Raw genomic sequence first — 25,381 nt, forward strand, 5'->3', positions numbered from 1 at the left:
GTTTCATTTATATTATTAGAGAATCACAGAGTTCTAGAAGTGTGATGAATGCTAGAATCCAACTATGGCAATTTACAGATTAGAAAACAGGCACAGCAAAGTGAAAGGACTTGACCAGGGTCATAGGGCTAATCAGTAGAACTGGGGCTACAGCTTAGAGCTGTCATATCTCAGGCTCTTCCACTCATCTATATGCTTCCTCAAAGGCTCATATACGTGAGAACTCAAGATGCCCACATACAACAAAAATGCATCCTCCATCTGTGAACCTGTACAAGCAGAGAAGATGGTACATCTTCTAATTAGAGTTAAATTAGAGTTAAATGCTGTTAAATTAGAGTTAAGCTGCTGTAAATAGATTAAAGGTTAAATTAGAATCCAAAGAGGTCTCCCCAGCTTGCCCATGATACTCATTCCCCCCAACTAGCTCATGAAAAAGATGCAAGTATTTCAAAAAGCACCCTGGAGAGAAGTTCAAAAGATTTCCCTTTTAGTTTGATCAATACAAAGTTATCCCTTATAATTCTGTGAAAATAGTGTTTTCATACATTTGTGCACATACACTCACACACACACACATTAGACGTTGGCAGCAGGTACTTTTAATTTGCTGGAAAATATTTCTAAGAAGTCAAAAAGCTCCAGCTGAATGAGTGTGCCCTCCTATTGGTTAGCCAGACCAGTTAAAAGACCTGATTGGTCCCTGATCCAGAGGACCGATAAGAACGGCTATAAAATCCCTGGGTGCAGCTCTTGGGCCCCCAGTTTGTAAAAGCCAGAGGTGCAAGAAGCAGCGACTGCAGCAGCAGCAGCGGAAGCGTCAGCAGGAGCAGCCACAGCAGCAGCAGACAAATCCTCATCAAATCCGCACCTAAACCTTCAGTGTATCCAGATCCACATCTTCACTCAAGCCGGGAGAGGGAAAGAGGAAAGGGGGGGAGGAAAAAAAAAAAAAAAAACCAACAACTTAGCGGAAACTTCTCAGAGAATGCTCCAAAACTCAGCAGTGCTTCTGGTGCTGGTGATCAGTGTTTCTGCAACGCATGAGGCAGAGCAGAATGATTCTATGAACCCCAGGAAATCCCGGGCGGCAGCTCAGAACTCAGGTAAGCAGCAAACCCAGGACCGGTTTCTCCCCCAAAGAGCTGTCCTCATTTGCCTCTCGCTTTTGCAACTGTGTCTGTGACGGCTGATCTTGATAATAAATGTGCTTCATGCCTGATGGCAATAAACTGCTAGTGTAATCTAATAGCCTTAGGAAGTGGAGCCCCTTTGTTTAATAAATTGCATGCAACTAACGAAGAAGCTGGGCGCTCTGCTGAGCGTATTTCATTGCATAAGCCTAGCCTGATTGCCTGAAATCTGGCACGTACCCTCTTGCGGGGGGAGGGGGCGGGGAAAGGCTTGAATGCTGGCATGCTTCGAGGCGCTCTCTATACTTTCCAGAAGCTGATCTTAGGTCTTGAGACAAGGCTTGTCTGGTGCTGCCCCTCTTCCATCCGCCTTAAGATCCTATAACTTGACATCCTTGCCTCTTCAAACAATACACAGAAAAGCTCATCTGCAGACTGACTTACAGAACCTCTAGACAAATCTAGGGAGGACCCAGAGAAAACTCTATACACCCCCCACCCCAGCTCTCCCCACCCTCCTCCCCAACCACCACCCCTGTTCCTTCTCTCCCTGCCTGCGTTCAGGCTCCATTCAATAACTGGTGCAGCCAATAGTCAGAGAGCCCCTTGAAAAAAAAGAGTATTTGTTAAATGTAGCAGCTGTTTTTCCAAGGGAGAGTCTCACTTCAGTCCTGTCTCCTGGGGCAGCTAATTGTGTATTATATTGGCCTGTAAAAAAAAAAAAAAAAAAAGAGTCGTGTTAGGAAGACGGCATTGACACTTCTGCCTTTTGACTTCTCTTGCCCCACTTGCTCCTCTTCCATTACTGTCCTCTCTCCCCCAACTGTCAGCAAAGATGGGATCGCAGGTGTCAAAATGCTGCAAACGGCGCCGCTCCCCTTGGAAGAGCGCAGGTCCCTGCCGAGAGGAGGGCATTTGCTTCACTTCCTTTTGTACTTAGTTGCTATAGAGATGCTGTGATTCACAATTCGAGCTTGCCTAAAACAATAGCAGCCCTAATGCATATTAAAACTGCTTAAAGCAAAGTTATAATTTGAACCCGTGGAAATATATAATTAGGGAAATGACTTGTAACATCCCTGGGGCTGCGGGAGGTGGGAGGGGGTGGGGAAGCCTCATTGAACCATGCTTTTGATCTCAGAGGAGAATCCTATGATATGAAGGCTGCAGATCATTTCTTGCCGAGTTGCCTGCCAGAACACCCCCCTTCTGCAGGAGAGAAATTACTTTTATGGGAGATCTTATCCAGAATGTAGAAAGCCTCATGCAAGTCTTTGGCGGTTTTCTTCCAGTCTTGCACAAGGGGTGGTTTGGCCTTTTTATACCACACCTGTGTTTCTCTTAAAAAAAAAAAGATATGAGAGATTATACATAGCTCCAAGCACTGTCCTATAGTGGGCGGTTGCGATGAAACATGAGCAGATCAAGTTCCTTACTGCCAATACGAAGGTAAGTTAAATGCCCCCAAGTGGATTCCCGGCAATTTCCATCCTCCTTTCTCTAGAGCACGTTTTCAGAAGGCAGATGGTTTCCCTAGCCCTCCCACCTCCTAAACCTGATGCTTCAGTTTCAAGGGATGACTTTTGATTCTACAGAGCTGCTTAAAGGCATTCCATGAACTCCAATCTTTCTTCTCCAGCCACCAGAATTGCGTGGAATGGTGAGATGGAGGGAATGTGTCTCAGAGGCAAAACTCATTCCCTCTCCTTCATGTGCCCTGGCAATAAAAGGCAAAAGGGGCCTGCTGTCCCCTTTTCTCCTCACCCCCATGCTCCGTATTGAATGAGCTCCTCTCCTGGCCCCATCCTAGATTTCTAGAATAAGTTTTTCTGACCCCTGTCCTTGAATTTAGCTTCTGCCCCTATGTGATCCCACTGCTTTGACCTAGATTGGATGGATTTGTCTCTTCCAGCTGAAGTGGTTCGCTGCCTCAACAGTGCTCTGCAGGTTGGCTGTGGGGCTTTTGCATGCCTGGAAAACTCCACCTGTGACACAGATGGGATGTACGACATCTGTAAATCCTTCTTGTACAGCGCTGCTAAATTTGACACTCAGGTAATAAGACCTTGACCCCTGCTCCTGCTTGCTGCTTGTCTTTAACCCTGTGTTAGAGGTTCTTATGAACCAGTCTTTTAAGAAACAAGCTCTGCTTCTCAAACTCCTCACTCTAAATTCCCATCTACAACACATGAATCCCCGGAAGTTCCTCCTTTTGTATGCCCTATCCTCTCTTGTCAGGTCAAGCTAAAGCTTTTCCACTCATCCCTTCCTTGGCAGGGAAAAGCATTTGTCAAAGAGAGCTTAAAGTGCATCGCCAACGGGGTTACCGCCAAGGTTTTCCTGGCCATCCGGAGGTGCTCCACTTTTCAGAAGATGATTGCTGAGGTGCAGGAGGAGTGCTACAAAAAGCTGAACATGTGCAGCATTGCCAAGAGGAACCCCGAAGCCATCACTGAAGTCGTCCAGCTTCCCAATCACTTCTCCAACAGGTATGAAACGAGTCCACTTTTTTGCAATTGGGGCATGAAGGGGTTGGCTGGTAGAGCCAGACAGGAAAGAGGGGCTAAATTGCCACAATCACACTCTTATTTCAGCTTGCACTCTTCCCAGCTTTTGGAGAAAAAAAAAATATGTTTGTGATTTGTTGTGACAGTTTATGCAACCTGGATTTTTTTTCACTGTTATAGGAAAAGTCTTTCCATGCACCTAATAGAAAGCTGCAGCAACAGCATCACTAGGTATATTTCATTGCCTGTTTCTTGCCATAAGCCTGAAGGGAATTATGAAGTTTCTGGAAACAAGCTTTTGAGACCTCGAATTAGGCTGAAATCTTGACTATGCAGCAGTACAATTGGCCATTACAAAAACTCTGGTCAAAATGTCATAATGCAGACTTTAAAATCTGCGTTATTCAGAATCAGCCCCTAGATACATCAGGTATTTCAAAGGGCAAGCCATCACACTTCCCTAGAACTCAGATTTCCTGTGTGAAAAGTAAAATGGCTATACTTAATGAATCCCATGTTCCCTCCCAGGCCTTATGTTATTCCATTCCTCTATTCCAAGGTTTTCTGAAGTGATTTCTGGTGACTGCCCAGCTCAGACTCTCATCTTAGGATTCTAAGTATGACTGCATTAGTACTATTTGAGCATCATGCATTTGTCTGCCTCTGGTTCACTGTCCTTACCAGCCAGGATTGAATGCCTACCTGGCAATCCTCATCCCATGCCCAGGCTTTCCCATCTGTGATTCAGTTAAGAACGATCCTGACTGGGTGGGAGTGTGGCAGGGGCCATGCAGGCTGGTCATGTTCAACCTCCCCAAACTTACCATGATGCCCCACAACCCAAAACTCAAATCCCAGCTCAAAGATTCTATGACTCTAACTTTTCAAGCATATCCATATATAGTCCTGATGGTCAGTCTTATACACATTACTCTGTGAAAGTGACCACAGGTATACTGATTCAATTCCTAGCCTGCTGTTGCCACCCTCCTACACATAGTAGGCAAAGGCCAAGTCCCTCTGGAGCTTATAGGTGACTTCGTTACAAACATATATACAACAGAGAGATGGCAAAATTGGCTCCTTGGGGGAAGATTAAGGCCCCTGACATAAAATCTTTGCACAATTTCTGATTCACTCTTAACCACCCATAACTGCAGCTCAGTGCTCTTCAGAACTGCATCCTAATTTGTAGAAAGTATTTGTCTATTCCTTGGATGTGACTTTATTTTATGATGGATCCTAACCAGTTTTCTCAAAACAGGCTTCGTTTTGAGAAATCCACCATTTCTCTCAAATGATCTGTCTCTTTATATTGACCTTGGTTTTTTTTTAATTCTACTAGGAAGATTCTTGAAGCATTTGAAAGAAAACAGAGAAAGAGAGACCTGATAGACTCCCTCCATCATAAAGAAAAGAAATAAAGAACTCTTTTAGTCAGACAGGGGCTAGGGGCAAAGTATATGCTTGTATATACTTTGAGATGGGGTTGGGATAGGGTTGCTAGCAAAGCCATGATTACACAATTGAGATCTTGAAGGATTTTGTGATAATCTGTGATCTATAATATGACATGTAATTTAATTTGAGTCAATACTAATCTCCCTGTTTCACCTGAAGTAGCACCTTCCATTATGAAGGGAGAGGTCTTATAAAAATGATGGTACAGACTCCAGATTGGTGATCCCAAATTATCTAAGAAGAAACTAGTAAAAGAATTTTTAACCAGGCCATTTCCCATTTTAATAGGTCCCTTGTTCTCACCATCTTTTAGCAAATGGTCACAGAGAAAGTCTTGCTATCTCCCTCTTTCATCTTATTAGAAAGGGCAGTGGAGGTGGGGGAAATGATCAGCCCTTGAAGACCAGAATCTTCCATGCAATTCTTACCTTTCTCCAATTATTTCACTTCAACTGGCTAATACTATTCCTTTTCAGAACTGTAGAGATTTCCGGTTCCACGCCAGGCACGATCTGCTCTATTTAAGCTCCTCACCCTTCTGAAACATCCTGCTTTCCCAGCCTCTGTCCCACCATAGACACACGCTAAGTTGGTGCCAATTGGCACAGAACTGTGAAAGGAAGTAGTTACAGGTTCATTCCACCTTCCTGTGACTTATCTAACATGGAATTTGGGCCTGGGAGAATATAAAATCCTGTGAGAGGACCAGGAGCCAGAACAGGGAAGTTTTCCATGAGAGACGGGCCCCTGGAAGAGAAAGGAGGGCTTGAATGTCCCTCTGGCTGAATTTGCAAACTCTACTTTCAGTCTTAAGGGAAAGAGGCACAAGTGATCAGACAGGCAGGGCAATTAGGTGAGGGTTGGGAAGTACTTAGACCAACCCAGATTCAGAGTGGGAAAACTGACAAAGCTTCCAACTCTCTAGGGCATGGATTGGGAACAGGAAACAGAAGAATAATATTGATCAAGGGAAACAAAGGACTATTTATAAACCCTCACACAGAATGTTCCTAGGCAGTGTGTGTGTGTATTTGGGTAAGCATGGCTGAAACAGTAGCTATGGAGAATATCTGATCGTATTCTTTACCAAGAAAAAAGTCAGTGATGGAATTTTCAAAGTAGGAAGAAGGAAACATGCCTAGAAAAGTCCCTTGAGGCTGGCAGATCAGAACACATTGCCCACCCAGCCTTTGCAACACATCTCCTTCCCTTCTCCCCTGTAAAGATGGAGGATCATCTTAAATAGTTCTAACCTTTCTTGCATGTGTACTATGGTAATCAGCAATTAAGTTTATTTTCATTCTCTCCTAAAAGAGAAAACCCATCTCACCAATAGCTATAGTAACAACAGGACTTGGTACAAAAAGTGCTCAATAAATATGTGATCATTGCTAAGTCAATTTTGCTAAAAACACAATTCCTTAAATAGTCTATTTCACTAGTGACTTATATGAAAGATCTGTCTCATTCACCAACACAATCCCAGAGGTAAATGCCACAATTCAGCCCTGAATGGAGAGGCACAGGATTACTATTGCTCCCTCTGAAAAACTGCATTGATAAGGTTTCCAGGTTTTGAGGAGCTACCAATAAACCCATGGGCTTTTTTCCCTATTCCAAAGAGTTCTCTTACCTGCCCTTCTTGACTGAACAAAGCTCAATGAAGGAAACAGGTAAGGATAGATTTTAGGAGGTCACTAAGAACAGTCAGGCTGGCAAGGTTCATCATCAGGAAACACCAAGATTAGGTGTTATAGGTGGGCCAGCAGAGAAAGTAAGGGTAAAGATAGGAGTGCTCAGGGAGAGAGAGATAGAGAGAGAGCAGGCATGCTGACAAAGTGGAAAGAGAGGGAAACATCTAGCCTGAAAGAGGCAAGATAAACTACAGAAGCTTAGTTTCCTTAATGGAGTTAGACTTCCTCATCCAGACAAGAGCTTTCAATCTTGGTACCTGAAGAAAGACCATATTTTCCAGTACATCTGGAGGCTTGTCTGGTATGCTGTTCTTTCTAGAAGTGGAAGGGTTAACCTCTAAGTTATAAAGTCCTTATGTGAGGGAAGGGGTGTCTTAAACCTCATCTTCTTAGCACAATCGTCTTCTGATATAGACACAAAGATCCATGGAATCCAAATCCTAGCAGAGCCCAAGACGGGAGATGCCTGAGGACCTGTGTGGGTGTGTAAGTGGCTACAGCTATTGCTACAAAGTCATTTATCTCAGTTTTTCCAAAACCAATTTTGTCCCCATTTCCCCATCCAAGTGAGACCTGCTTTGACTCATGTACTTTATAATTCCAGAGGGTTGGAAAATGTTCTTCTCTGCCAGAGAATCCCAATTTTAACAACAACTGGATATAATCCACCCTTGAGCAACCCAGACACAGCACTTTTCTTTCAGCCCCAACTTCATTCTGCTCACTGACAGAAAGGTCACTGTTTTGCTTCATTACCCACATTCCACTCTATTTACCATAGCTCCTTGAAAGGACTCTCATGGGGGTTAAATTATTCTGGAAAGATATTTGATTCTGTGCTTTGTGAGGTGAGTTAAAAATAAAGAGGGTTCTTTTCACAGAAGATCCTATGGCCCCAAAGATCCCTAGGTTCCTCTGAGAAAAGGGTCCCTATCATCTGGAGAATCTCTTATTAGTGATTGCAGAACTAACGGATTTTGACAACAGCCACCTCAAAATGGAGCAAAAGCATCCCTACCCAAATTGGAAAATGCCAGAACTGTCTTCCTACAGAACAGGACAAACAACTTATATGCTATAAATATTAGACAGCCATAACACTGAGCCATAACACTTCACTTAGTTGTGTAAAAATGAAGGTAACTTCTACCAAACACAAGGTTTTTGTTTTGTTTTGTGATTGCTAAAATTCATTATACCTACAGATGATCTTTCTTCTGGAAATTGTGACTTATTGGAGAGAATCATATTTTTAAAAACCCATGTCCTCAGTGGCCACATCATAAATCAACAAAAATCTACAGTGAGTGGACAATGTAGTGCTATGACACTATGCCGTGAGGTATACAAGGAAATAAAGATGCAAATTCTACCTTCAAGGAGTTTACAGTCTATAGAGGAAACCCAACTAAACTCATAGATTGATTACTAGACTATCACATGCTAACCTGTGTGATGTTAGCCCAGTGTTTATAAGAAGTCCAAAAAAGGAAAAGTTCGCAAAAGCCAGAACAGTGGGAGATGGCTTCAGGGAGCCACTGAAACTGAACCCTTAGGAACACCAATATTTCCATTCAATCATCACCATTACCTAGCATTTGCCTTATCACTACAATACACCCTGGGAGGAAGAATGAAAATGTGGCCAGTCAATAGCATTTGTCAAGGTTGGCTGTATGTACTATACAGACTTTAGATTTAGAACGAAAAATGCATGAGACAGGAGACATGGGCCCACTTTTGAAAATGGAAGCTAAGACCGAATATGCACCCATCTGCATGTATATCTGAATGCACACTGCTAAGAAAAAGGAACGTTACAAAGAGGCATCAAGAGTAGCTGCAAATTCGTGTGCAAAACTATCAATACAAGTGTGGAGTGTTTGGCTCGCCTCATTATATTTTACCAGGTCCTGCTTCTATGACCAACCCCAAATATGGTCTTGGATAAGTCACTTCAGCTCTCCCTTCTTACTTTCTTCTCTATAAAATGAGAGAGTTGAGCTAGTCAAAGAGTGATCTCTTCCATCCCTTCTTGCTCTAGGACTCCCTGTTTCTACAAATTTTAGACATCACAGTCAGATTGTAGTCTAAATCTACTGAGTTCTAAACAGACCCATCTTGTATTATATTGTAAATCCAGGGAGCAGAGGGGCACTCAAGTCAAAAAGACACTCTCTATGGGCTAAGAACCAAGCTTCCCCGTCATCTGAGGAACTAGTTATCTTTACATGGTCTTGGTCAGGACTGGTGTTGCCTGGAGCCTGCACTGCCCGAATGACCACGGTGCCTGCTCTCTTCTTTCCCACTGCAGATACTATAACAGGCTTGTCCGAAGCCTACTGGAATGTGACGAAGACACAGTCAGCACAATCAGAGACAGCCTGATGGAGAAAATTGGGCCCAACATGGCCAGCCTCTTCCACATCCTGCAGGCAGACCACTGTGCCCAGATACACACACAAGCCGACTTCAACAGGAGGCGCACCAATGAGCCACAGAAGCTGAAAGTCCTCCTCAGGAACCTCCGAGGTGAGGGCACCACTCCCTCCCGCATAAAACGCACCTCCAGTGAGGATGCGTAAGAAGGGAGAGGCAGTCACGACCTCACCAAGCAAGTATCATTTTAGGGGTGTTCGCACACCAACTTTGAGTGTATTGTGCCTGGTTCTATTTTTTTTTTAAGTAGTTCCTATTTTCTATCCCCTCTTAAAGAAAATTGCATGAAACTAGGCTTCTCTAAACAATATCCCAACATTCTGCAATGGCAGCAATCCCACAAAGAGATTCTGTGTGAGCTTCCTGCCTCTCCTCAGGAGAAAGTACCCTCTTTTGTCACCTTCCCTTACCATGTCCTTCCCCAGTCACCGTCAAACCTCAAACTACCCTCAAACTCAAAGCATTTATGTAATTCCTAAGTCCTTGTAATTTGAAGATGTGGAGTCCTTTAGAACTGTTGCCCCAGTAGAATTAGCTGATAAGAAACAACTTAATTTAAATGCATGTCTTAAATGCTCATAAAGATGTTCAATGGAATTCGTGTTATGAATCTGTGCTGGCCATGGACGAATATGAATGTCATGTTTGAATTCTTGATCTCTAATGAGCTAGTGTCTTAGGGTCTTGATCCTCCACTGTCGAATTTCCTTTCCAACACATTTACCAAATTGCTCAAGCCTGGCTCTCCAACCAGACTTTGAGCCTGCATCTTCTTGCATCTAATGAAAAACAAAAAGCTAACATCTTTATGTACTGTAACTGCTCAGAGCTTTAAAAATATCTTTAACAATTGTCTTAAAACCAGAGAATCTTAAGGTCTAACTGTGGAATATAAATAGCTGAAAACTAATGTACTGTACATAAATTCCAGAGGACTCTGCTTAAACAAAGCAGTATATAATAATAACTTTATTGCATATAGATTTAGTTTTGTAACTTAGCTTTATTTTTCTTTTCCTGGGAATGGAATAACTATCTCACTTCCAGATATCCACATAAATGCTCCTTGTGGCCTTTTTTTATAACTAAGGGGGTAGAAGTAGTTTTACTTAACATCAAAACTTAAGATGGGCCTGTATGAGATCAGAAAAACCAACAGGTTTATCTGAAGGACCCCAGGTAAGATGTTAATCTCCCAGCCCACCTCAACCCAGAGGCTACTCTTGGCTTAGATCTATCCTGAAACAGCTCTGTCACATCCAACTGGGAATTACAGGAATCAAAAAGAGCATCCCTTTGGGCTTGGACCACTTACAGTGTGATAAGGCCTGTACCATCAGAAGTGGCAGTTCTTGACTCACTGCCCAGTACTCTGGCAAAATGATGATGGAGTGGGAAACTTCCCATTCATTCAATCAGGAATGAGTCAATCAGCCTTTGGGCCTTTAGCTGGGGGGTGCTTGGGGCTGAGGGGGTATAAATAACCCTGGGCTGTCCAGCCTTAATAGACTCCTCTTACTTTTTTGTCCTGTAGCATGCTGCCTGCCAAAGTAGTCCTGGCAGCTTAGACCATCTCTGTAAGATTGCAAAAAAACAGGAGGGGGAAAAAAAGAGCTGGTGGTTTGATTGTTTCTGCCGTGATGTTTACAAGATGGCAACCACCAAAGCCAAACAACTAACCTGTCTATGAACAACAGTAGTTTCTCAGGGTCACCGTCCTTGAACCCAACAGTCCCTTATGAGCGTCACTGCCCACCAAAGGTCAATGTTGAGAGAGGAAGAGAGAGGAGAAGTAGAACCATATGGGGCCACTCCAAACTCGCTTAGGTAGAAACTATTGGTGCTTGACTCTCACTAGGCTAAACTCAAGATTTGACCAAATCTAGTGATCCCTGGTGGGAGGAAGGAGGGCACATCTCCAGAAAAATGAAAAAGCAATACAACTTTACCACAAAGCCTTTAAAACCAGTAAACACGCTGCTTAAGGACCAAGAGCAATTGCAGCAGACCCAGCAGTAGCAGCACAGACATGGCTGCCTTTGTTCCCACCCAGCCTCCAAGCGTGCGGACATGAGATTGTTAAGGGCATTTTTATACTCAGAACTGTCCCACCCCTGGGTCCCTAAACATATGGACACTGCCTTAGCCTCTTGGAAATCAGGTAGACCATATTCTAAGTTGACTCTCTCCCTTCTCTACCCCTCCTCCCCCCACCCCCAGGCAAGGCTGACTTCTCCAAACCAGAAAAGCTACTAAAGTTTGTGTGTTATGTCCATTTCACAAATCCACTAAGCCAGGACCCCAATGCGACAAGTAGTTCATGAGTATTCCTAGCAAAATTCTCTTACTTCAGTCTAGTAGATTCTCTTTTTTTGCTGTGACTTCTTCAAACCATGGTACCCCCTCCCCTTTTCTTCCCACAACAATATTCATATATGTATATGTAATACATATATCTACACATACAGAAAGAAGCAGTTCTCACAACGTTGCTAGTTTTTTGCTTCTCTTTTCGCCAATCTTCTCCTTCCTGCACTCCCTCAAATTTCCAAAGCTTTGTCTTATGTTTGCTGCACAGAGTGATTTGGGGGCTGACCTAGACCAGTTTGCATGATTCTTCTATTGTGATTTGGTTGCACTTTAGACATTTTTGTGCCATTATATTTACATTATGTATTTATAATTTAAATGATATTTAGGTTTTTCGGCTGAGTACTGGAATAAACAGTGAGCATATCTGGTATATGTCATTATTTATTGTTAAATTACATTTTTAAGCTCCATGTGCATATAAAGGTTATGAAACATATCATGGTAATGACAGATGCAAGTTATTTTATTTGCTTATTTTTATAATTAAAGATGCCATAGCATAATATGAAGCCTTTGGTGAATTCCTTTTAAGATAAATAATTATAATAATAAAGTGTTAAGTTTTATTGTTTTTTCTCCCCAATGTCTTTCATTGTTATTCTTTACAAATTTCTTGAATGAGAATTGTTAAACATGAAGATGCCAGTTGATTAGTTTCTTTAAAGTCACAACTTAGTTGCCAATATGTAAATGAACATAGTTTAAGTCAACATTTTCCCAATTTCCTTAAAACATTTTAGTGGCTCCCATTACCCTCTCAAACAAATAAATAAAAAAGAAAAAGAAAATGCAAAGAAAGCAAAACTCCTTACAAGTTTGGGAGAACCTTTATTGTCTGAGCACCGCTCAGTTCTCCACATTCAAGGCTCATCTTTGCTCCTGTCCAATTAACTATACAATTCTACACTTCTGCTACAGAGGCACTTCTGGGAGGACTGTGCTCTCTTTCTTCCTTCCAGGCCTTTGTTTATGCTGTTCCCACTTTCTGGAAGACCTTTCCCTCCATCCTTTGTCTAGGCTAGAAACTTCACCTTTCTAGCAAGGGGTGTCCTTGTCCTTGACACTGCTGTGTCCCCAGCAGTAAAGTGGTGCCCAGCTCACAGGACACTTTAAATATTTTTGAGGAGTGATTTAGAAAGGGCCAGAAGAAGGAAAAAAGACAATTGAATCCATGTGATGAGGGACACAGTCGCTTTGTAATCCACCTTTGGGTCAGACTTCTGGGATTTCAATTCTGGTTCTGTTCCGTATTGTCAAGAGAGTACACTTGGTCACTCAGCACCTCAGTTTCTTCCTCTACAAAATGAGGATAATGATAGCTCTCTCATAGGATTGGTATAAGGAGATAAAATAAGTGAAGTGCTTACAACATGTCCAACAAACACACAGAGAAACTCCATAAATGATGGCTATTATCATCTCAAATAGAGGCAATGAGAGCAAAAGAAGGGGATCATCCCTCTAAGAAAAATGGGGGAAAGGACTTGTGGTAGAATGATGTTTAGCTGGGTCTTGAAAAGTGGTTATGAATTCAGCCACAGAAAAAGAGGGACTTCTGTGGTTTAGTTGCTCACGGAGAGGCCTTATGTAGTTTGTTTCTTAAATAGTCAATATTTTCCCCCATTTTAAATTCAAGTGGAGATGTTTTTCTTAATATCATTGCTTTCTAGCTCTAAATTGCCTTTTCCTAGTTGAATATGCACAGAGTAGCCAACCAATAGCACAAGGGCTGTCATTCCAGGGCCAAAAATGTATTGCATTTGCTTTACTCTAAACTGGAAAGAGTACATTTATTTGATGATTATCCTTCAGTATCTCCCTTTGCTAATATCTGTTTATGAAAAGGGTCCATATAATATACTGTAGAGTGATGGCCCAGGATTTCTGCAAACGTAGTTCAAATGCTAATTCCTTGACTATCTCTGTGATCTTGGGCCACTTTTACCTTAGTTTTCTCATCTATGAAAGAGGGATAAAAACTTCCCAGAGGAACTCTGAGAATTAAATAAGTCTTATATAAGGCACTTTAAACAATGTCAAGCACATAAGAATACCCATAAAATAGTATTTATTGAACACTCAAAAAATGTAACTTAAAATTTATATTAACGCTGTCACCTTCATTTAGATTCTACCCCACCCCAACATGACTCTTGAGGTGCTTGTCCCGATCTTCTTCCTCTTATACTTAAAACACTTTACATTACTGTTTAATCAAGATTTTTATGAATTTGAATTACAAAATATTGCAACACACCAAAAATGGCAAAGTGTAATATAATGAACACCTGGATCCCATCACCACGCTTAAGAAATAAAGTGGCATCAATTTACTAGTCTCCTGTGTAGTCCTCCCTGAACACATTCACATGTTAGTGGTCCATGACTTTAAAATGTTTGAAAAGCCATGACTTACAAGGATAAAATAGCTCAAATTATCAAAATACACTTAAAATATTTTCCAACTCCATCAGTCTTTCAAAAGTGGAGTTAAAACTTCCATGGGATGGTATTGTCTGTGGCTGTGAGTCTGTGGCATAAGTGAAGGAAACAAGGTCAGGGCAGCCTTCTATGGAGTCTACGGACTGTACCTGAAAGCCCCTAGGAGCTATCATCATAGCTCCTAAATCAGTGCTTCTCAGACTTGAATGCACATACAAATCACCTCGGAATCTTATCAAAACAATTCAGTAGGCCTGGGTGGGGCCCAAGATTCTGCATTTCTAATGTCTCCCCAGGTGATGCTGATACTGTGACTCCAAGGAGGATGCTTTGAGTAACAAGGTTGAGCTCTTATAACATTTCTGCATCCCTTCCTCAAAGCTGGAAACCTCCACACAGTCCCTCAGGGATGTTGCTGAAATGCAAGTGTTAACTTCACTTCCTTTCCTTAGGAGTTCCCCACTGCCTAGAAGACAAAAAGCAAGCATCTTGACTTGAAATTTAAGTCCCTCACAATCTGGGCCCTGCTTTCTAGCATGCACCATAGAGCAGGGGTTCTTAACCTTTTTTGCTCCATGGACCCCTTTGCCAGTCAGGTGAAAACCACAGACCCCTTACTAAGTCTACACTATACAGTGTATTTAATAAATATGCCACACCCACACCAACATGTCCCCACAAGAATAACGTGTTTTTGAATTTCAATTCAAGTTCACAGAACCCTTGTTAAGTACCGCTGACCTAGATTCTGTTAATGTCAACTTCTCCTTCACCCAAAGACAAGGTAAGCTTTCCTCCCTCATTATCTTCAAATGTAACATAAATATTAGCCTTTCTGATGAATATTTTTTCCCCAAACTCCTTGTCCCTGAAAGCCTAGGACATCTGTGTAGCCTTCTCCAGCAAAACTAAATATGTAGCAAATTACACTGCAGAAGGCTTGCAAGGACAGAGAGACTTAGTCATCTCTGTATTCCCAGAGCTTAACACAGAGTTGGCATACAGTAAATGTTTCTGAGTGGAGAAATGAATGAATGAATGAATGAATGAATGAATGAATGAATGAATGCATTCTTTCCCCCACCAACAACTAATCCATGTCTTCCTCCAGTAGGAAGCTGGGGCCATAGACACAATAGCAATATATCCCAGAGAATGGAGGGTATGTAGTAGTGGTGAGTTGAGGAACTAATTCCATTTGCCTTTTGGGATAGCCAAGTCTTCCAGCTTATAACAACACCACATAACTATTTTTCTTTCTTGGTGCTACCCTGATAAATGTGTACTCTTGCTGTTACTTTGTTCTGGTAACCTGAGTAACAAAGGTCTCATTAACAAATATGTATTAGACATTTGCTAGGTGTGTGCAAATCATCATACAAGAAAGCTGGGATACAAAAAATGTATGTGACCACCTGCAAGTCAAGCTACCTCATGCTTCCTTGTATCCTTCATTATTTTGTCAGGTAATTATTTTAGTAATACCCCTCAATTTGCCAGTTCTTCTTCCCTATGCTCAAGCTCGACCATGAATGGCACTCCCAAGGCACTGATGAATGGTTTAGCCTAAATAACTTAAGGGCCAGAATGAGGTATCACCTGCCCTACCACTCTACTGCAAAATCTGAAGAACAATGCACATATTAATAGTTCTGTTTTGCAAATATCTAATTGAAGCACAATTAATGAATAATTATCCATCAAGCAACTATGTGCTACTCAGCAGCAGCAGTAGTGGAGTCCCAGTCAAAAACAATTTCCCCTCTATAGGCAACTCCTAAAGGTGAGTGACCAGCGGAATTTGTCTGTGATGTGACCCCATATAGCCAGGACTGGCAAGGGGACACTGTAACTGGAGGCAGCATGTAACATGAGAAGCTGGGAACTCACTAATTCAGATGCCACCAGCCAATTAAAAGTACTTTGTTTCCCTGGTGTACTAAGGGATCTGGGCCTCCAGTTGAGGATAGAATGCTATTCTCAACTCTACTATAATTAAGTCACACTGCAGGTGTACACTGCTGCAGGAAAAGCAGATATAGTATATGTCCCTCCAGAGACCATAGTTGTTTCCAACAGCTGGTCAAAGTCCTGGAACCAGTTCCAATTATGGCTGGTTCACCTGTCGTGGGATTTCTTGGAAGTACAATCACTCCAGGCCATGGTTCACTCCTTCCACACCTACCTGAGCTTCTCTCCTTCCATTCCTTATCCATCAGGATATTGCTAGGACTGATAATTTGGAAAACTTGCAGCTGCTAATCCCTTCGAGCCCTAGGTCCTGGTCATTCAGTCACCAGTCACAACATAAGCTTCTTCAATCACCTAGACTCCTCCCCACTGCCCCTCCCCCACCCACATATTTCTAAACTGCTTTATGTTCCCACTACTTGTGTCAAATTTCCTGCTGCTCTCCTCAGTCCAAACTCTGCCCATTCTAGGATAAACAGATTCTACTATATCTTCAACCTCTTTTTTAAATATCCTTTCCAATTTCTTGCCTTAACTGAAACCTGATTACTCAAAGGACAGTGCCCCCAAGCAATCCTACCAAATGGCTGCTTATTCTTCCCAATCTTAAGGTTGGCAAGAGAGGTCTGTGTGTCTCTTTTCCCCAATGTTCCTCCAGACTATGATTCCGTACCTGTCCTAAAAACTTCTGACTGAGACTTAGGCCACCTGACTATGCCACTTTCCTCCTCTCTTTATTCCTGAGATATCAGCTAAGCCCACCCCACAACAAGCCCAAAATTACTGTTATCCAGCCCAAAATTATCCAGGAATAACCTCCCATTTATTGATGATATTGGTGCAGGCTCATGATTTCCCTTTTTACTCCCAAGTCAAATCATCATTCTGGGCAAATTCGATATCCCAAAGAATGATGCATCCAGTGCCCAAAGTCTCAATCTTTCCTCAACTCCAATAACAATTATTTCCATCCCATCCCACATCTTGGAATCAGGAGGTACACATCAGTGTGGTTGTACTGGTTGTTTACAGCTAGCGTCAGTTCTTATTAGTCATTGTCCATCTCATATCAGTCATTAAATATGTTCAATATTACCTTTTCTGAAAGTGATACAATTCTGAAATCTTAATTTCAAAGTCTACCCCTCTGACTTCAACCTCCTTTCCTTGCAGCTTTCCCATCCATGTATTTGTTCTACAACAGTTCTTTAACTTTACCCAGATCTCCCATCCCTTGATCCTGCTACTTTCTCCTGACCTTTCAAATCCTCTCCCTTTATCATCTCCTTTCAGCCCAGTCTTGAACCCATGTTTAATCACTTGTCCCATCAATCTTTTCTCACAACCAACTGGAAAAATGCCAACCCTAGAGCATGTCTTCTCAGCTACTACAACTTGATTGCTGGAGAAAAAAGGAAATCATAAACACAAAAAGATTTGGTGTCGCTTAAAATTTGTCAGCTTCAAGCTCAAAGAACCCTCAGTGCTGCCTGGAAATCTTATCCATCCCTGCTCGGCTCCCTTTTCCACTCTCCATGGCAACAATTAAAACCTTTCCAATCCATCCAAACCTCCCACCCAACCCCCTCCCTTTCAATGCCCAGCAGAAAATCTTGCCTCCTACTTCACAGACAAAATAAAAACCATTACACGGCAAATCCCTCAATTCCCTGCCACCATATCCATCCATACCTATCCTTTGTTTCCTCTGTCACAAAAGACACAGAATAGCCCCTCCTGACTCAGGCTAATGAGTCCACCTCTTCTAAATCCTATGCTGTCCCCTCCCGCAGGACTTATGGCCTTCATGTATTCTCCTACATCATCAACCTCTGCCTCTCTGCTTCCCCTCAGAACCACCTCTACTTTCAGCTATCACCTTCTCTCTCATTCCCTCACAATCAATCTTCTTTAAAAAAGATTTCCATATTGTAGTTTCTTCATCTAGTTTCCTTACTTCCCATTCACTTTTTTAACTTTTATTTAATTATCTTCTTTTGAAGTTAATAGATCACAGAAAATGTTACACTAAAAAATATAAGAGGTTCCCATATACCCCACCCTACCCCCACTCCTCCCACATCAACAACCTCTTTCAATGATGAAAGCATCATTGTGGCACATTCATTGCATTTGGTGAATACATTTTGGAGCACTGCTGCACCATATGGATAATAGTTTACATTGCAGTTCACACTCTTCCTCAGTATATTCAGTGGGTTATGGCAGGATATATAATGTCCAGCATCTGTCCCTGCAATATCATTTAGGACAACTCCAAGTCCCGAAAATGCCCTCACATCACATCCCTTCTTCCCTCTTCCTGCCCTCGGCAACTACCGTGGCCACTTTCTCCACCCCAATGCTACAATTTCTTCCATTACTAGTCACAATAGTTCTATAGTAGAATATCAGTAAGTCCACTCTAATCCATATTTTATTCCTCCATCCTGTGGACACTGGGATGGTGATGTCCACTCTACCTCGGGAGAGGACTTAGATCCCACATGGATGATGGATGCAATTCTCCTGCTTGCAGTTGTAGGCACTCACGGTTCCCTGGTGTAGTGGTTGACCATCTTCAGCTTCCTATTAGCTGACCTGGGTAAGTCCAACAAACCAGAGAGTAGGTGGTGCAACTCTGCTGAGGCTCAGGTCCAGCTGGCACAAGGACACTCCTTAATCCTTTACAATCTGGAATCTACCTTCACTACCCCTGAAAAGCCTCTAGATAAGGTTAAAAACATCCTTATTGCTAGATCCAAAGGAGGCTTTTTATCCCACATCTTATTTGATTAATATACACCATTTACACAGATGAGCACATTTTGTCCTTTTTAAAAGGCCTTCCATAACAACACATTTTCTCTCTCTAAATTCTGTCATTCTCTACTTTCTCTTCCTATCCATTAAATATTAGATTTCCTTAGCTTTCTGTCCTGGCCTATAGTAGACTGAAGCATTTACCCCAACAAAAAACTGGTGCTTAATCTTAATTTGCATTCCAGTGAGTGTGAACCTATTTGTAAGCAGGACTCTTTGAAAATGTATTATCAGTTAAGGCCTGGACTCATTTGTGAATAAGATCTTCTAAAATCCTATTTAGGTGAGACAAAAATGAATCAAGGTAGACCCTAAACCTTATGACTGGAGGCCTGTGAAAGAGAAGCCAGAAGTCAGAGAAAGCCATCAGGAGGAAATCAAGAACATTACCATGTGACAGAGGCCTCCCATCATCAGACCATGATCAACCCTGGTAAAAAACATGACCCTGCCAACACCTTGATTTTGGACTTCTAGCCTTCCAAACCATGAACCAATAAATTCTTGCTCTTAAGCCAACTCACTGTGTGGTATATGTCATTGCAGCTCTGAAAAACTAAGACATGACCCCTCTTTTCTTCTCATTGTATATACTCTCCTTTGGTACTATCATTTACTCCCACTACTGTTTAGGTGTTAACTCCAAAACTCTATATTTCCCTTAAGAACCTTTCTTTTAAACTCCAGATCTATATCCAACTGGATAACTCTAATCTATCATAACCAACTTAAACTTAATATATCTAAAATTGAACTTCCCAAACCTCTCTAAGCCCCAAAGAGAACTGTTCCTCCTCTTTGCTCCTAAACTCAATGAATAACATCTCCATTCACCTGAAATATGGGTACCATCTTTGATACCTCTATCCTTGCCCCTCTAGTAAATAATACCTATTGACTCTTCCTCCTAGTTTTCTCAAATTGGTTCACTTATTCATTTTCATATGGCTACAACTTTGGTTTAGGCCCCATCCTCCAAAACCTCCTAAATTATCTCTCAGAGTCCAAATATTCCCATTCTCACCCCTCCCAATCCATTCACTACTTTGGAACCAGAAAATTCTTCCTGGAAAGCAAATCTGATGATGTCACTCCATTATTTGAAAACCATCAATGGCAAATATAAGATATCAGAAAAAGAGCCACACTACATATTTTGTAATATAAAATGCTACATAATCTGGCTCCTCACCTTTCAGCCTTATCTCTTGCTGATCTACCCCAACCTCAACTGTACACCTATCTGAGAGCTCCAACCACAAGTATAATATATGCAAACCTATGCATTTACCTCTCCTTGACTTTTGCTGATACTATTTTATTAATAATAATGTTGCTGGACTTTCTCTAGGTTCTTGGTTATGTTAGAAAAACATTTTTTTAAGTACATGCCAGTTTAGTTAGGTCAGTAGTTTATTAAGAAAATGAGAGAAGATAAATGGGAGAAAATAAGAGTATAGGTCCCAGGTATACTTGCTAGCTGGGCCAGGCCGAGAGGGAAAAAGGGCAAAAAAAAGGTAAAATAGGCTAAAGAAGGCTGATTTACAGATTACAAATCCCCATTACAGATTACAAATCCCCAGGTGTATTTGTATGATGGTAAAGGCAGAGAAAGGGCAAAACAGGCTGATTTAATCTCTGCCTTTGCTTGTTAAACCATTACTATTCTGCCCCTTTGCTAATGTCAGGGGAGGAATCCTAGTTGTTTGCTGTTTTGATTATTTTGATTGGTTACCCCTACCCATCAATTCCCGCAGGGGGCCAAATGGCAAGGCCCCTTGAGAATATCTGGCTTTTCTTTGATATCAAGGCTTTTCCTTGATCCCAGATGAAATCCCATTCCAAATGAGGGATTCTCATGAGGTTCTTCCAAAAGCCATCTTGTGGGATCGTTCCATCAGGGAGGTTTCCAATGGCCACATGTTTCACAGCTGTGGTTTTCAGCCAGGTCTCAGATTCATCGTTTCATTCCCTAAACTAGCCTGTTCCTAGACAACAATACTGTGTTAATACTAGTCCATCTTACTGTCGTCCCCCCCACACACACACACACACACATACGTACATACAAACATTCCCATGTTTAGCTAACAGCTAGCATCCTTTAGGACTCAACAAACTCATTCCTTCCTCCAAGAAGCCTTCCATGACTAGCAAAAGCAGATGTAGTTGCCCATTCCACCTGCTTCAAAAGCATCTAGTACTTACCTTTCCATTGGAGGAATTAAAATTGCCTTTTGGCCATTTTTCTTCCCTCACAAAATTATATATTCTTTGACAGTCAGCTCAGTGTCTTTCTTTTTCTCCACAATTGTATGGTTAGTGTTTAATAACTTTAATAAAGTGTCTGGCATATAAAATGGGTATTTGGGGATCTCTGACCCCTCCCCACTCTCTCTTCAGCCCCACCACCAAAGGCGGCCATTTGCAAGGCAAGTTGCTGTGGGAGAGGGTCTGCCTGTGTTCAAGGACCAGAGCAAACCCAGTGTCTCACTTTTGGTCAAACCCATTCCTCAGTCCTTGTTAGAACCCTATTTTAATGAGTTAGACTTGTTAGACATTAGAGGGGAAGTAGCAGATCTGCACCTTATTTTAATGAGTCTTGCCTTGTTAGACTTTAGAAAGGAAATAACAGGCCTGCAAATACAGATTTACAGAACTCAAAGCCACTCTATGACACACCATTGGAGAAACTTCAGCCAAGCCTGATCATATTCTCCATTCCCCAAATCAGGACATGTGGTTTGACAAGTGTGTTATTAAGTCAATGAAAATGGACATCGGGGATCTGCACCATCTCATAAAATCCTTGCCTTAAGGTCATAACACCCAAAAGAACTACTCCTATACCACCCCCCAAGAAACAAGTTTTCATCATCCTTTTAGAAATATTCGATCTCTAACAACAAGAAATAAAATGGCAAACCCAGGGCTCAGTGCAAAGAACAGAATTAGTGACAATGCCTTCCTGCATCATAAACCCACATTCCCAGCTGGGTTTCACCTCACCTTTCTTGCTAGAGCCTGGCCTCTGCCAGCACACACCTTGACCTCAGTCTCAATGGTTGTGGCATTAACTTCTCTTGAACCTTTTGGCCTCTCTCAGCAAATCCTGCTTGGCTCCAAAGAGGGCCAATTCTGATCATCTTCACCTTCTCCTCTCTCCCCCCAACCTACTGTCACTGCCCCATGTTCTTCAGGAAGAGCAACATGTTATATAATCTAACTGGGTTTCTGAATCTTGCCTGAAAAATGGCAGATCCAATATACTCACATAGTGGAAATCAGCTTCCTATAATTAAATTCATGGGCCCATTTAACAGAGTAGCTGCAGGGGCCTGGCTGAAGGCCAGCATCTCCTGTTGCCAAAACCTAGTTCCTTTATCTTTCTTTCATGCCACTTTCTTTTCATTTAAGTTTAATGTTCTTGGGCTTTTTGAAACAGATCACTCTAGTCATGTTAATAAAGCAAGGTGTGATAGCATCTTCTATGACTTCAGATGTCAAACACTGAGAAGAGGGAAAAGTACTTTTAAATATTCACATTCTCTTAATAACATTCCACAGGAAAGACTGCTTATCTTGATTTTAATTTTTCAGACTCCTTTCATCTCTTCTTCTAAAAATATAGTTCAGAGAAAGATCACCCATGAAGCAATTATCAGAAAGACATTACTAACATTTAGTGGGAGCCATCTAAAATATGGGGCAGATCAAGGGCAAGGGTTGGAGGCAAGAAAAGTAACAACAGTACCTGAAGAAAATACACTTCATATTTTGTAAATCCAGGCACAGTTCATAAAAACAGACTTGAAAAAATTCAGAATTTGAAATAATTTGAACAAAGCCTGACCTGAGTTCACCTCTGATTTCTTCCGAAGAAAAAACTAATTTAGCAAATTATTAGTATGAACAAACTTATGGAGAGAATGTTCAGTTGACTCAGGAAATTAAATTCTTTTCAAGTCCCAAAGAAGCTTTTCTTTAAAACAAGTCATTCTTACTGGTCTTCAACCTTGTGGCTTTACATCTCTATTCGCCGACATGACAAGAGCCCCCTTCATATGGAAGTCAAACTTCCAGAAACCTCAGCACCAATCAGTGTTCCTCAGGGTATGTGAAATACCTGTATCAGAAGCACCAGGTTCTAGGCTCCACTTCCCCTAAGCTCTCCATCACCCCAACTCCTTCCCCAGCCAATGTCCTGAATCAGAATCTCTGCTGGGGTTTATGACTTTGAAGTCTAGAAGCAATTCCGGCAAGGCATCTCTGGTAAGCTGGATGGCTATAGATGAACAGGCAGAGTATGACCTTTAAAAGATCCGTCTCCAGCTCTTGGCTAAAGAGAGCATTGAAGGAAACTGGACATCTGGTGTCAGAGACCCTAGGCAATGAGCAGTAGCACTTCCAGTTACTAAAGGGAAAAGACAGAACCTGATGAGGTTTCTAGATTAAATGTAAAGAAAGAAGTATGGAATTAAAAACCAGGGACAATAATTGCATCTAGTTAACGGGGATTTAATTCTCAAGACAGAAATCCTTTGGATCACAGAGTGGTTCAACAATAGCGGCAGAGGAATACTGGTATGGGATGTTATTGACAGGCTATATATGGTTGACAGGGAGTTATACAGGGCATATGTCCAGGGTGCATGGTAATGTTTGGATATACTCATAGTGGAAACAATTAAAAACAACAGCTGGAAGGGGTACTGGGTTCCTGGCCGGGGGTCTCTGTCGTGGGTCCCTAGGGGAGCAGCAGCAGTCCCCCAGGTGCAACGGTAAGAACCAGGAAGGAATGAGAGTCCAAAAGTGGGCTTCTGATACTAATGACTATGCTTGTGAGCCTATATGTCTGCAATAAGAACAAGGCCTAGAGCAGCATTGTGCCTGGGAGTTTCCTCCTGACAACCTTCATGTTACTCAAATGTGGCCAGTCTCGAAGCCAAACTCAGCATGTAGATGCATTCCCCACACCGTGGGACATGACGCCCGGGGATGAGCCTCCCTGGCACCAAGGGATCACTACCAAATACCAGCTGAAGATGCAACTAGAAAATGACCTTGAATTAAAGGTTCAATGCGGATCAGCAGAATATCCCTGTCTACATATAATAACATGACTTTAAAATGCTGTTTGACCTAATGTAAGGGGGAAATGGAAAGGAGAAATGAGTTTATATGGCTACGAGTCTCTAAAAAAGAGTCTGGAGGTTGTCAGAAGGATTGCCCTTATGCACACCTGAGCAGAGTCTCAGAGACAGATAAAGTAGATACAACTCCAGGTATTGGTTCTTTTGAGGGCTAAAGAGACCCATGGGTTCTATGGTCATGGCAGATGGGGTTCACTGCCATGTCAGATGGCCCTTCTTTGGAGCTGGTGTTTCTGCGTGATGGAACTGGACTCAGATGGGATCTCTTTTCACAAGACTTTCATGCTACTTTACTGGAATTGTAGTTGGTGTTGGGGTTTAAGATATATTTAGGGGATTTGAATCTCTGGACTGACAATATGATAGCCACGCCCTGAACCTCAACAGACTTCAAATCCTACACTCTGATTTATTGGACTTACCCCACTCAGCTAACATGGAGTTGAAGAATGTCAACCACCACACCATGGAGCCTAGAGTGCCTACAACTGAAAGCAGGAGGATTGCATCCAGTATCCATGTAGAATCTAAGCCCCCTCTTGACATAGATGTGCAATGGACACAACCAATCCAATGTCCACAGAGAAAATGTGGCATTGGTGTGGGAAGGGTGGCCATGGTGGCTGCTGGGTGCAGGGAATGGGAGGAAGAGATGAGATGGGGAGGAGTTTTTGGGACTTGGAGTTGTCCTGGGTGGTGCTTCACGGAGAACTACGGGACATTGTAGATCCCCCCAGGGCCCACTGGATGGAACGTGGGAGAATGTGGGCTATGATGTGGACCATTGACTATGGGGTGCAGTGATGCCCAGAGATGTACTTACCAGGTGCAATGGATGTGTCATGATGATGGGAGAGAGTGTTGCTGTGGGGGGAGTTGGGGGTGGGGGCGGTGGGGTTGAATGGGACTTCATTTTTTTTTAATGTAATATTTTTTTAAAAATGAATTTAAAAAAAAGAAAAAGAAATCCTTGGAGCAAAGATCAGAACCCAACTGAATAGAATTCAATCAATAAATATAGAAAGAGCTGCCATTAGCAACAAGATGGGCACGATGATGTGCTAAAGTCTCCTAAGGAAAAGGCTTGTGGCAAGATGCCTTGGTCCTTGAGCTGGGCCAGGACATGGACAGATAGAGCCAACCTGGCCTCAAAAGCATACACACACATCTGATTAACAAGAGCAAATGAGTACTAATTAAGAGGCCAGGTTGTCCCCAACCTCAAGATCTTCCTGAACTCAGGATAAGACAGGAGTTCCCCTAATAATGCCTTGTGATAAATGTGGCCAATAGCTGGGATTCACTACATGGAGGGAAGACGAGGGATAAGGGTCACAGGCTGGGGGGGTGGAGAGGGAATCTGACATCATTTTACACCCCCAGGC

General features: G+C 42.2%; 1 protein-coding gene across 1 annotated transcript; it reads left to right on the forward strand.

The window, feature by feature from the left end:
* Positions 1-763: 763 nt before the first annotated feature.
* On the forward strand, positions 764-12,173 carry STC1 (stanniocalcin 1). Its single transcript, XM_004459515.5, has 4 exons — positions 764-1,106; positions 3,046-3,188; positions 3,411-3,622; positions 9,110-12,173. Exons 1-4 carry the CDS (start codon positions 989-991, stop codon positions 9,378-9,380), a joined length of 744 nt encoding a protein of 247 aa, XP_004459572.1. The 5' UTR covers positions 764-988; the 3' UTR covers positions 9,381-12,173.
* The last annotated feature ends 13,208 nt before the right edge of the window (positions 12,174-25,381 follow it).

Source organism: Dasypus novemcinctus, chromosome 25 (genome assembly GCF_030445035.2).
Source record: "Dasypus novemcinctus isolate mDasNov1 chromosome 25, mDasNov1.1.hap2, whole genome shotgun sequence".
In the NCBI taxonomy this organism is placed as follows: domain Eukaryota; kingdom Metazoa; phylum Chordata; class Mammalia; order Cingulata; family Dasypodidae; genus Dasypus; species Dasypus novemcinctus.